General features: G+C 42.9%; 1 protein-coding gene across 1 annotated transcript in view; it reads left to right on the forward strand.

The window, feature by feature from the left end:
* Nucleotides 1-12,369, forward strand: part of TULP3 (TUB like protein 3) — a 362,459-nt gene that overhangs the window by 128,972 nt on the left and 221,118 nt on the right. The window contains exon 4 of the mRNA XM_030214120.1: nt 10,962-11,135. Within this exon, the coding sequence (XP_030069980.1) occupies nt 10,962-11,135 (174 nt within the window). The remainder of the gene's footprint in view (nt 1-10,961; nt 11,136-12,369) is intronic.

Below are 12,369 nucleotides of genomic sequence, written 5' to 3' on the forward strand. Positions count from 1 at the left end.
TTAAACAGTAAATATAGGTAGAAAACATTACTGATAATAGTTGGGTGGAGATGTCATAGGAAATAACGTGATCGAAATTCAGACAAGTAGATATAAGCAAGAATATTGTTGATAATAAGTAAGGTTGCGATGTGTTACATTTCTAGTTGCTGCTCTTATTGCTATGCCTTGTTGAATAAGTGGATTATGGGAGTGGAGAGCTGCCAGCCTCAGTAATGGAGAGGCAGACTGCTGAAAGAAGCCTGTGGGAGCGAGATGCTGCCAGCCTCAATGGTGGAGGGCAGACCACTAAAAGAAGCCTGTTGGAGCGGGGAGCTGCCAGCCTTCAATAGTGGAGGGGCAGACTGCTGAAAGAAGTTTGTTGAGCACCTTTGAAGTTGGACCAGATACCCCTGGTGGAACAGAACCGGGTACAGCAAACTCTTAGAATTGATTTTGCATTGTGGACACTAGCAGATTTTTTTTTTTTTAATTTTAGTTACATATGTACCCCGCGCTTTCCCACTCATGGCAGGCTCAATGCGGCAGGCAATGGAGGGTTAAGTGACTTTCTCAGAGTCACACGGAGCTGCCTGTGCCGGGAATCGAACTCAGTTCCTCAGTTCCCCAGGACCAAAGTCCACCACCCTAACCACTAGGCCACTCCTCCACTCATAAGATTGCTGTTTACCTTTTGTTTGTTAAGCTGGTGTTAAAACTTCTTGATTGGAATAAAGGAAGAAATCCCGGAGTTGATCACTTTGTGTCCTTGATCTGAACTCAAGGAAATTATAAAGCTGGGAGTGCTGACCAAATGATAGAAGAAGGGCTCAAGGGATCAGGACCAAGGGTTATTATCACACTGTGGAACCTCGAGTTCTTCTTCTGCTTTGTTCTTTACACTGGTTGCCTATCAAATCTTGCGTATCATTCAAAATTCTGTGGCTGGCATTCATGGTTTGCCATCTTGGAACCCCCTCTTACTTATCAAAAATGGTCATCCCATATATCCCAACGCATAGACTGCATTCTTTGGATGGGCACCATTTTGTTCTACCCTCACCCAAGCAGTCTCACTATTTATTTATTATTACATTTGTACCCCACGCTTTCCCACTCAAAGCAGGTTCAATGCAGCTTACATAGTAATAGGGATTACAGGTTATTGATAGTGAAATTTGATAGGGAAAATATAAGTTAAGTAAAGCAGAATAATAGAAGATATAGGTGGGTAGAGATGTGCAAGTGTTGGGTAAATGGGTTCATAGGATTAGTTTGGTTCATTTGGGTAGGCTTGGTTGAACAGATGGGTTTGTTTTTTTTAAATCCTTTATTTATCCTTTTAAACATTTTACAAGCTTTAATACTTGAGCAAGAAAAACAGATTAATTTGGTTTACAGAGAAAATTTCTAACAAGAAATTAAAAGAAAAAAAAAAAAGCATCTTGTCTTAGACCACCATAACGGGGGGAGTGTGCCGATAACTCAGGTGAAGAGATTACCAAAAATAGTAAATAATAAGTAAGGCTTAACGGATATTACCACTGTAAATCTTTATTACTTTCCCTAGAATTAATACACATTGGCTTCAAACAGCTTTCATAATATTCTTTTGTGCAATAAATTGTTTTAAGTGATCCGGTACAAAGAAAACATATTTTACATCCATATATTTTATAATGCATTTACACGGATAGTTTAAATTAAAAGAGGCCCCCAATGTCAAAACTGCAGGTCGTAACAGCAAAAATTCCTTTCTTTTTGTTTGTGTAACTTTAGTGACGTCTGGGAAAACCCAGATTTTTCCCCCATAAAAGGGGTTTTGTAAATTTCTTAGAGCCAGTTTTCTCACCAGCTCCAAGTCCTGTTGAAACACAAATGATACCAAAAGGGTTTGCCTATTAGTTATAGAGGTCAAAGAGGTTTCCAAGAGTTCTGAAACATTTAAATCACCTTGCGGAATCTGTGATTCATCGTTTGATCTTTTTGATGGTAAATAATAAATTTTACTCAAAGGTGGAATATTATCAGAGGTAAACTTTAAGTTTTCCACCAAAAATCTTTTAAAAATATCCATAGGTGAATACACTGATATCTTAGGAAAATTTAACAATCGAAGATTCAATCTTCGGTTGAAGTTTTCAAAGTATTCAAGCCTGTTGTGAATTAGTGTATTGTCCTGTATCAGCTTAACAGTTGTTTCTTTCATTTTGGTGGAATCAATATTCAAAAGATTTATTTGCTCATTGACCTCACTTTTCATTGTAGTAAATGCAGTGTTTAAAGTCTGTACATTTTCAGTCAGTAAATCAATCTTGCTAGTTGAAGTCCTCATCGTATTATCCAGACGCTGGAGCACCTCCCATATCGTCTCCAGCGTTACCTTTGCATTCGAGGCCTTAGATGTTATTGGACTCTCTTGTGGAGCAATTATGCCCTCTGGCTCCGATGGCAGGGAAGCCCCGGCAAACAAACCGACTTTCTGGCCCAACGGTGGAGCGCTTACTCTGACTTCCGGTGTCGGCGTTCCACCCTCGAAGTCGAGCGTCGCCGGTTGCAAAGGTGGGCAAAGAGTTGGAGGAGACAACGACGTGTCTATACCCAAGATTTCGGCGTCTCCTACCGCCGCAATATCAGCAGGACCTCCAATCTGAACAGTGGAATGTCGCGTCAGGAACTGATCAAGCTTCTGCTGGACGGGCGTTGATGTTAGCGCCGACTGGGCCGCCGGTCTAACGGTCCCCTTTCTCTTGTTGTGCGGCATCATACAGGTAAAAAAAGAAAAAAAATCTTTAAAGAAAAAGCCCAAGAGTAATTTCAATCTCCAGCAGCGTTGAGCTAGGCACCGATGCAGACAGATGGTACCGCCGCCATCTTGCTCCGCCCCCTAAACAGATGGGTTTTTAATGATTTCCGGAAGGGTAGATACTATACCAGGTCATTAGTGTTCTTTTTCCTAGCACCTAGACTATTTATTTATTTAATACATTTATACCCCACATTTTCCCACCAGTTGCAGGCTCAATGTGGCTTACACAAAACCGTAGGGTAGGCTACGGTTCAGAAAGTATAATTAAACATTGTAGTAGTAGGTTATTAGCATATTGATATCATTTAAAACAACAACTGATAACAAAAGATAGTAAAAAAAAGTCCATGGATTATGCTGAAAAACAGGTGGAAGTACATTAGGTTGAGTCTGTAAGGTATGCCTTCTTGAACATGGTGGTCTTCAATAGTTTTCTGAAATTTAGATCTGGGTTGATTTTAGGGTTCTAGGCAGTGCATTCCACAGTTGTGTGTCTATGAAGGAGAAGTTGGATGCATAGGTAGATTTGTACTTCAGGCCACTGCAATCTGGGTAATGTAAATTTAGGAAGGATTGGGAGGAATTGAAACTGTTTCTGGATGGAAGATCCACCAGATCTATCATATAATCGGGAACTTCTCCGTAAATGATCCTATGAATCAAGGTACAGATCTTAAAGGCGATACGTTTTTTAATGGAAAGCCAATGTAATTTTTCACGAAGGGGCTTGGCAGAATCAGATTTAGATTTTCCAAAGATCAGTCTCGCCGCTGTGTTCTGGGCGGTCTGAAGTTTCTTGACTAAATATTCTTTGCAGCCTGCATAGATTCCGTTGCAGTAATCTAGGTGGCTTAATACCATTGATTGTATTACATTGCGGAATGATTTGCCAAAGTATATCCATCTGAATTCTCCTTTATAAAATTTAAGTCTCACCTTAAAACATATTATTTTGAATTAGCCTTTGCACCACTCAAGGTATGATTCTAATTTATACTACTGAGCCTGGAAGACTGGGGACAGTCAGCCCATCCTTGTTCCCCCTTCTGTCTACTACCTGAGTCTTCTCTTCCCGTTCCTTTAAGCTATGAATGTATTATAATAATTTATAGACTTAACCGCACGCTGATAAAGAAGTTCATTTAACGCCATCTGTGCTGCCAACAACGCTTCCTTATTCTGAACACTGTGTGACTTCCCAAATATCCTTCTATCCCTTTTTATGGTTTGCTCTAGTCGCAGAATTTGGAGGCCTCTCATCTTTCGTTTACGTTTAACGTACGATATGGTCTCTCCTCTTAGACAGCCTTGGCCGCTTCCCAATATAGGATTGGTTTACTCACATAGGCCTGATTAAAGGTTTGATACTCTTTCCATTTATTACATATAAATGAGTGATAATACTGATCTGTATACAGATCTGATGGAAACCTCCAACTACAACTCCCCCCACCCCTCCCTCAAATCTGCACGGAGCCACACCATTGCATGGTCGGACATCCCATAGGGGCCTATCTCAGCCTTAGTTATTCTGGAAAACACTGCCTTGGATGTCAGCAGATAATCAATTCTAGACTGTGTGGAATGCGCATGGGAGAGGTGAGTGTAATCTCTTTCCCCTGGATGCAGAACCCGCCAAACATCCAGGACATCCAGCACATCACACAACGTGGGTAAACCAATAGATACATCCATATGCACTGAAGGAGGCGGATTAGATCTATCTACCTGTGGATCATACACTGTATTAAAGCACCCCCCTCCCCCAGTATCAAATTATGTTGATGTAAAGGAGACAGGAATCAAATCAAATGCCTAAAAACTCCATGTGCATACATGTTTGGGGCATAAAAATTGCAAAAAAGTAATTGTTGCCTGGCTAAAGTTAGCACTGCTACACATACCGGCCTCCCTTGCCCTGTATGACACGATTTATTTGTATATCTAGGCCCCTATGCAGGGCTGGTCAAACCCAGTAAGCATAGTAAGCACTGCAGGGGGGTGCATGCCTTCAAGGGCGCCAGCATTTGTTTTTCAGTATCTAATCTCTGCAGCTCATCTCAGTCTGGCTTCAAAGCGTCCCATCCCCTCCCCCCTCCCAAGCAGAGAAATATCCTCCTTGTGTTTGTCAGAGGAGGATGTCACTGCTCCAACTGAATCTGGCTCCGAAATAACTTGTGGGAGCTCAGCTAATCTCTGACCCCTGCCCCCCCCAAACCCCCCCCCCTCCCCGGTGACAAGGGGCTTCAGGGCAAGAAGGAAAGCCTGAGGAGGCTCCAGCACAGGCATTCACTATGCCTGGCTGAGCTCAGGAGGTAAGCACTGTAAGCAGCAGCATAGTATTCTCTGCAGCCACCCCTTCAACACATTGGGATTGAGAGTGAAACCAGGAGCTGGAATCCAGCCCAGAGGGCTCAGAGACAGCACAGCAGAGCCTGGACCCTTGTTTTGTCAGAAACTGCTGTTTAGTGCTGCACCTGACCCACCCTTTTCCACCCCCCCCCCCCCCCAACACAGCAACTTACAGGACAGGAGGGCTAGATGCCTGCTTTCAATTCCTAACCATCACCAATCTCCAATGGTGTGCTGGTAAATGTTTAACAACAGGCTCTCTTCCCGGTCCTCCTCTGTGCCCCCCCCGTCCCCCTCTGTGCCCCCCCCCAAATTGCAGAGTTGGCTATAGCCGGGGGGGGGGGGGGGGGTGGCAATGCATTACTCCAGGAAAACAAAATTAAATGATCCCAGGTTCCAATCTAATTCATGATTAATGTGCGATAAATGCCATAAATAAGTAAATAAATAAATATAAACTTTAAATGTTGAGCACCTGACTCTGAAAGTGAACATATTCCAAACACTATAATGAAAATAAAATGATTTTTTTCTACCTTTGTTGTCTGGTGACTGTTTTCCTGATCATGCTGGCCCAGTATCTGATTCTGCTGCTATCTGTCCTCTTAACTCAGTTTCCAGGGCTTCCTTTCCATTTATTTATTTCCTTCCCTCCTTTCTTCTTCATTTCTGGTCCTCAGCTTCTGCCTATTTTCTTCATCCTTGTGCAGTTTTTCTCCTCTCTTCCTTTTCCCTCATTTCATCTCCTTCCTCACTCTTCCCTTCCCTCCATCCATGTCCAGCATTTCTTCTCTCTCCCCTCCTGTCCCCTGCCCTCCATGATCCACCCATGCCCAGCGACTCCCTCCTCTCCCCTGCCACCCCCTCCCGAGTTGTTAGCAACCATGGTGCGATATATAGAATCCAGGAACATTTGTGGTGGAATCTCACAGCAACCTATAACAAGTGATTACCACATTCTGCTGGCAATTTCTCTCCTTATGTGCTCAAACAAATTGTTAGTTTTCCATGCTGCTACATTACTCTAACTAGAAACTTTCAGACTGTCTGAGGCAATTACTTCTTAGCCTCTTTCCTGTTTAACAGTTGCCAGGTCGTGTTCTCATAATTGTAAAGCAGCTAATGGATTTTTGCACTTCAGATGTATGATTTTATGCTATTTTTCACTGAAGCATATCTTCCAAATCCTTGATTAGTCTTTCTTGTCCTTTCATTATTTTCCCTCTCTCCTGATACATAAACCTAATACAGATTTTTGTCTCATCTGAAAATTACAATATTTTTACCTCAAATCCCTCTGCAGTCTCACTAAGGAAAAAAAGAAGGAAGTTCCAGACAAACAATGCCTTGTCCTTCTAATTCTTCGGGGCAGCAAGCAGTCTTGCCTGCCCGCTGCCAGCGCTGACTCTCCCATCGGTTCGTGCTTCAAAATGGCCACCGAGACTTACAAGGGCAGCCTCCAAGACTTCAGCAGAAGTCTCGCGAGGCCGCCTCTGGAAGTCTCGACGGCCATTTTTAAAGCGCGAACCGGCATCAAGGGAGAGTTAGCGCTGGCAGCGGGCAGGCAAGACTGCCTGCCCCGAAGAATTCAAAGGACAGGTCGGTGAAGAATGGATCCGGAGGGAGGGAGGAGAGCCGGCTCGCGGGTTTTAACAACCGGCTCGCAAGCCGGAAGAAATGTTAACAACCGGCTCGTGCGAGCCGGCTCCAGCACACCACTGCCAATCTCCTATCTCTCATTCCCACTTCAGTAACTCCTGTTAGTCTGTCCAACTCAGATTGTAGAATATGTTAGTTTATGCTGATTAAGTCTGCCCTAGCTAGATCCTAAGCTGTGCTGGATGGGAAGGCTATTGTGCTGCATGCAGAGTCTAACTTTTTAGGATTTCAGGTTAATTTTTGAAGAATTTGAATAGGAGCTATCTCTGTTCTACATGTGTGACTGCAAGGCCAAGTGTCTGAATAGGGATCTGTTTGTTAGATTCTGAAATTTTGATAACACATTGTTTTTCAGAGTTGGCAAGACTGTTCTCCAAATTTCTGGTCTGTGTGCTGAGTTATTTTTCTTCTATACTGGTGTAATATTTTCAATGATGCCATGGCTGGTAAAAGGGGTGTGTCTACTGTGGGCGCGGAGCCAGAGTGATCCCGCCCCTGGATGGGTAGGGGCGCCGACTAATAGACTGCAGGAGGGCGCTAGAAACCCTAGGGCCGGCCCCTATGAAACAAAATGGGTACATCTGCCTTCCTATGCTCACCAACCCACCATCTCTGAAATGTTTTGTGTTCTACAGAGGATAAATGAGTCTCCTGGAGCATCGTCACATTGGCTCGTTGGCTGTGCAATGCCTGCAAAATTTTTTGTCTCTTAATCAGCGAAGTCTCCCCTCCCACATTCCAAGAAATGGCTTTCAAGGATGTCATCCAAAGCTCCCCTAGCTGCCAAACTAAGAAAAGCCAGACATGCAAAAAATAAAAGGGAGGCTGTCCTAGCCACCAGCCCCTCCCCCCATCATCTTAATGCACTCTGCTACCCGACGTGAAGTCTGAAGAGCCAAACCAATACATACTATATAATTTATTTTTTAAAAACGAATTATAAAATAAAAAAATAAATTAAAATAATTTTAAAACACACACGTCACACCCCAACCATCCATCTAACCAACCAACCCCCCCCAACCCAAACATTCCTCCTTAACTTCCCAATCCCTCCCAAAAACTCCTCCTTAACTTCCCAATCCCTCCCAAAAACTCCCCAACAGAACTTTCATTCCTAACTTACAACGGCCTATCCAGGCCCCAGTCACAGTGAAGAGCGCTCCTCCCCCCATTCTCCCCACAGAGAAAGATACTTTCCAGAGCAATGAAAACATGTAACCCCTTGTTCACCATATCATGCAATATCCCCCTACATGGTTATTACCAGAGACTCCCTGTTCCCTCCAGGTTTCCCTAATCCTTCCGTCCATTCCTACTCTTCCCCAATATCTCTTGTAGGTTTTTCTGCTGTATTAGCTTCATTTTACTGCATTGGCGTCTGCCTCTGTGGTCCGTTGTAAGCCACATTGAGCCTGATACTGTTGGGAAACTATGGGGTACAAACGAGATAAATAAATAAATAAATAACCTTGAACAGCAGGGCTAAATATCTTAGCAAAATTATAGAGGGAACTTAACCCCCAATGAAAGGTCTCACAAATAGTCAGTCACCAGTTGACCAAGGTGTAAAGTAGATTGTCCTCCATAGCAATTCAACTGGATCACTTGCACATCCCAACTGCTTCTTTGGATCATCCTCCCGTTATCCAACACATAGCAGCCATTTCAGCTTAAGTGCCTTGAAGGATGACTGCCACCAGATTATATTTCAGACCCTTCTGCCAGATTCATTGTTTTCCTTGTATAAAGCATAGCTTCTTCAGCATCCTGAAAGAAATGAGGTTTCTCTCCATGGGTAATCCTCAGCCGTGCTGGATACAGCAATGCAAAGGGCACCTTTTTCTTATATAGCAGTGCACACATTGTTTGAAATGCCTTGCGTTTTATCAATACTGAATCTGAGAAATCCTGGAAACATAGGACTTTATGGTTGTCATATTGTAAATCCCCTGCAGCTCTAGTAGCTCACAATATATCTTGCTTATGAGCAGAGTTCAACAATTTACATATCACCACTCGCGGTCTTGCCTCAGATGACTTCAGTATTCCCAAGCAGTGGGCCCGCTCCACTCTTAAAGGGCCCGCCCACTACAACAATTTTAGTGCCTTTGGAAGCCAGTCTTCTACAAACTGTCGCAAGTCCACATCCCTGATGGATTCTGGGAGTCCCACAAATTGAAGATTGTTTCTTCTCGAGCGATTTTCAAGGTCTTCAAGTTTATCTTCAAGCTTTGCTACCAGCGCCCGAAGTTCACGCTGTCCCATTTCCTGCTGTTGTAGTGTATCCTCTACTGTGGACAGCCGATGTTGGTAATTTTGCAAATCAGTATGTAAAGTTTCCACATGAGTGCCTACTAAGTCTTTTTTATCTGCTATCTTTTGCAATTTTTTGTCCATGGATTCTTCCAAAATAACTCTCAGCTCCATTGCTACTTCCGCAGCCCACACTGAGCTCACCGAGGGCCCACTTGTTTGTTCAGCATCCGCCATTTTGTCTCCAGCTCGACTGTGGTCGGACAATTTCCTCGGCATTTTACTAGACATCCTGAGGCAGATTATAGCTGGCAGCTCGGAATTGAGCCTGCAAATAGGTGGGAAAATGTGGGGTACAAATGCAACAAATAAATTAGTGATCCAAGAACTTTCCGCTTTCTAAATATGCTAGGAGGTAATTGATGGAAGGTCTCTGGGGGGGGGGGGGGGGGTGGAATTAACCCATCCAGGCAGGAGCACTCCTCACACGCACGCTGTTCAGCTCAGCATCATGTGACTCCCAAGCTATGAATGTGTTAAAGAATTGATGTTCTTTTCCTTTGTTTTATGTATTTATGTTTTTTTATTGTTAACTGCTTTGATCAAACTCTGATATAGCGGTATATTAAATACTTGAATAAACAATAAACAGACAATTTGCTCCTATTTTTACAGGTATTATTTTCCTTTAATGGTGCGATTGCTAATTTTGACCCAGATGGACTACTACAAATCTCTGTATGTAAAATCTCACAAAAACCTGGAAAAGACGTCAGTTGCTGCAGAATACTGTAGCTCAGTTTATTATTAAAATGAAAACAATTGATCATGCATCCTCTTTATTAATCCAGCTTCACTGGTTGCCTGTGGAGGCTCGAATCATTTTTAAAATATCTTGTTTAGTTTATAAAATACAGAGGGAGCCCTAGGACAGGGCTCCCTCCGTATTTAGCAACTCACACCATACCTTACACGCCCACGTACTTTCTTCGATCGCTGAATGACCACCACTTGGTTCTTCTCAACCCTAATGCAGCACAATTTGAATTCACCAGATATCAGACTTTTTATTTTATGTCTCCTTTTATTTGTAATTCCTTGCCCTTACACATCCGTGCCGAAACTTCATTTAAAAGTTTTAAAACAGTTGTTAAAACCTGGCTTTTCCAAGAAGCCTTCCAGGCTACTTGACATATGAGAGGTCCTGGCTGCCAAAAGAAAACAGTTAGCACCCGGATGCTCTTATACCCTCCTCTCCACCTCTACCTTTCCCTCTCCCCTGTGATACTTTATATGACATTTCTTAGTTATGTTTGCTTGTTTTGGATTGTTTGCCCTTATTCTTTCCTATTAAAATAGTTTTGTAGTTCTTTTCTGACTTTTGATACTTTGTAATTTAGTTTATTCACCGCTTAGATCTGCTTGTTAGCCCAGGCCATGTAGAAAGTACTAATAAACTATCTGGACAGTCTTCTAATAGTTCTGTTATTGCTTTAGAAATTCCTCCAGGAGGATATGCAAGCTGCTCAATGAATCGAGGTCTACTCTGTTTCACATCAGTTACAAACTTTTTAGAAAGTTCCTTCTGTTTTCAGTCTGTTAAAATTTGGAGCTTGATTCCTCTTATTATCTGGTTAATACCTTTTTATTTTTTTCAAAGATAATTAAAAACATATTTTTCATAAATACTTAATCTAAAAATTGTAATTCTATAATACCATTTTTTTTTGTAATATCCCTGGTTCTATTCATTAGATTCTTGATTTGGGACTTCACTTTGGACCTTAGCTTGAGAAGGCGGGTAATAATTACATAACATATCAAATATTTGGGATGCCATGATTTGACAGAGTTCCTTTTCATTTTCTCATTTGTGGTGTGTTTGATGATCTGATTTAATCTTCAGGTATTGATGGTCCAGCTGCTTTTCTGAGCACTGATGTGCAGGACATGGGGACAAAAATCCAAATCCTGTCAGTGGGGCAGTCCACAACAGAAGATGAGGAAGTAGACAATGATGCAGAGAGCCTTTTGAACACTGCATCCAAACCAGACCTTCAGGAGATTCTGGAGAAACGAGGTAAGAAATGGTCCAGGATATATTTTAAAGCTCAAAAATGGTCTAGCTGTAATGAGCAAGCGTATCCATTCACATGTGTTTGTGATGTTTTTGTGTGTCGTATGGGTGTGTGTGTCTTCTGTGTTTGTGTGTGGTGTTGAATGAACAGAAGTCAAGATGAAAACAAAAAAAATAATGTAAGGGCCCTTTTAATAAACTGTGGTAAGATTTTGCACTTACTATGTATTAGGTGCATGGTAAATGCAAAACCTCTGTGGTAAATGCAGGGAATGTGCCCAGCATATACCCTGCCTTTACTGCACAGGTACCACACTATATGCACTGGCATATAGCATGGGTGCTCCCGTGCTGTCTGACACAGCATGTAATGTAGTGCCAGCCCATAAAACAGTCCTACAATGGTATATTCCCTCAATACAATCTCTTGTGGCAGCTCCTCCTGTCCAGCCCATGCATTGATAAGAAGCCCCATCCCTTCTGCAAGATGCTCCCCTAACATGCTCTCTGAGAACTGCTGGGACTTACCAAAGGCTATCCCTGGTGATCTAGTGGGATGGGGCAGGAGGGCATGGATGTGTATGTTATTGGGGGGGGGGGGGGGGGGTTTAAGAGGGGGCATTTTGAGCCCAGATTTCTTAGCCACTGGCTGCTCCCTGCCATTGTTTCATCCTTTCTGTTACTGCCTGCTCCAAAGAAAGCTCTTTTGGGTAATGCAAAAAATTACTTTTCCCCCTTTAAAGCTTAGCCGAGATTGGGTTGCAGAGCCGGTGGGGGGAGGCGGGGCTGGTGGTTGGGAGGCATGGCTAGTACTGGGCAGACTTATACGGTCTGTGCCATGACAATGGCAGATACAAATCAAGGTAAGGTATACACAAAAAGTAGCACATATGAATTTATCTTGTTGGGCAGACTGGATGGACCGTGCAGGTCTTTTTCTGCTGTCATCTACTATTTTACTATGGGGCTCATTTTCAAAGCACCTAGCCTTCCAAAGTTCCATAGCTTTCTATGGAACTTTGGAAGGCTAAGTGCTTTGAAAATATGCCTCCATGTTACTATTTAAAGAAATTCCTCCATACACTACTGTGGGAGTGGTGCCCTGCTACTCCCATCCTGTCTGGCTCTGGGTGCAAAATGGCACCCATTGGCACATAGTGGTAGTTTCACTCCTACCTTATCCCACTAGACCACCAAGGATAGCCCTCTGGTAAATACTGGGTGTTCTCAGGGGGTC

This window comes from Microcaecilia unicolor, chromosome 9, assembly GCF_901765095.1.
Source record: "Microcaecilia unicolor chromosome 9, aMicUni1.1, whole genome shotgun sequence".
NCBI lineage: Eukaryota > Metazoa > Chordata > Amphibia > Gymnophiona > Siphonopidae > Microcaecilia > Microcaecilia unicolor.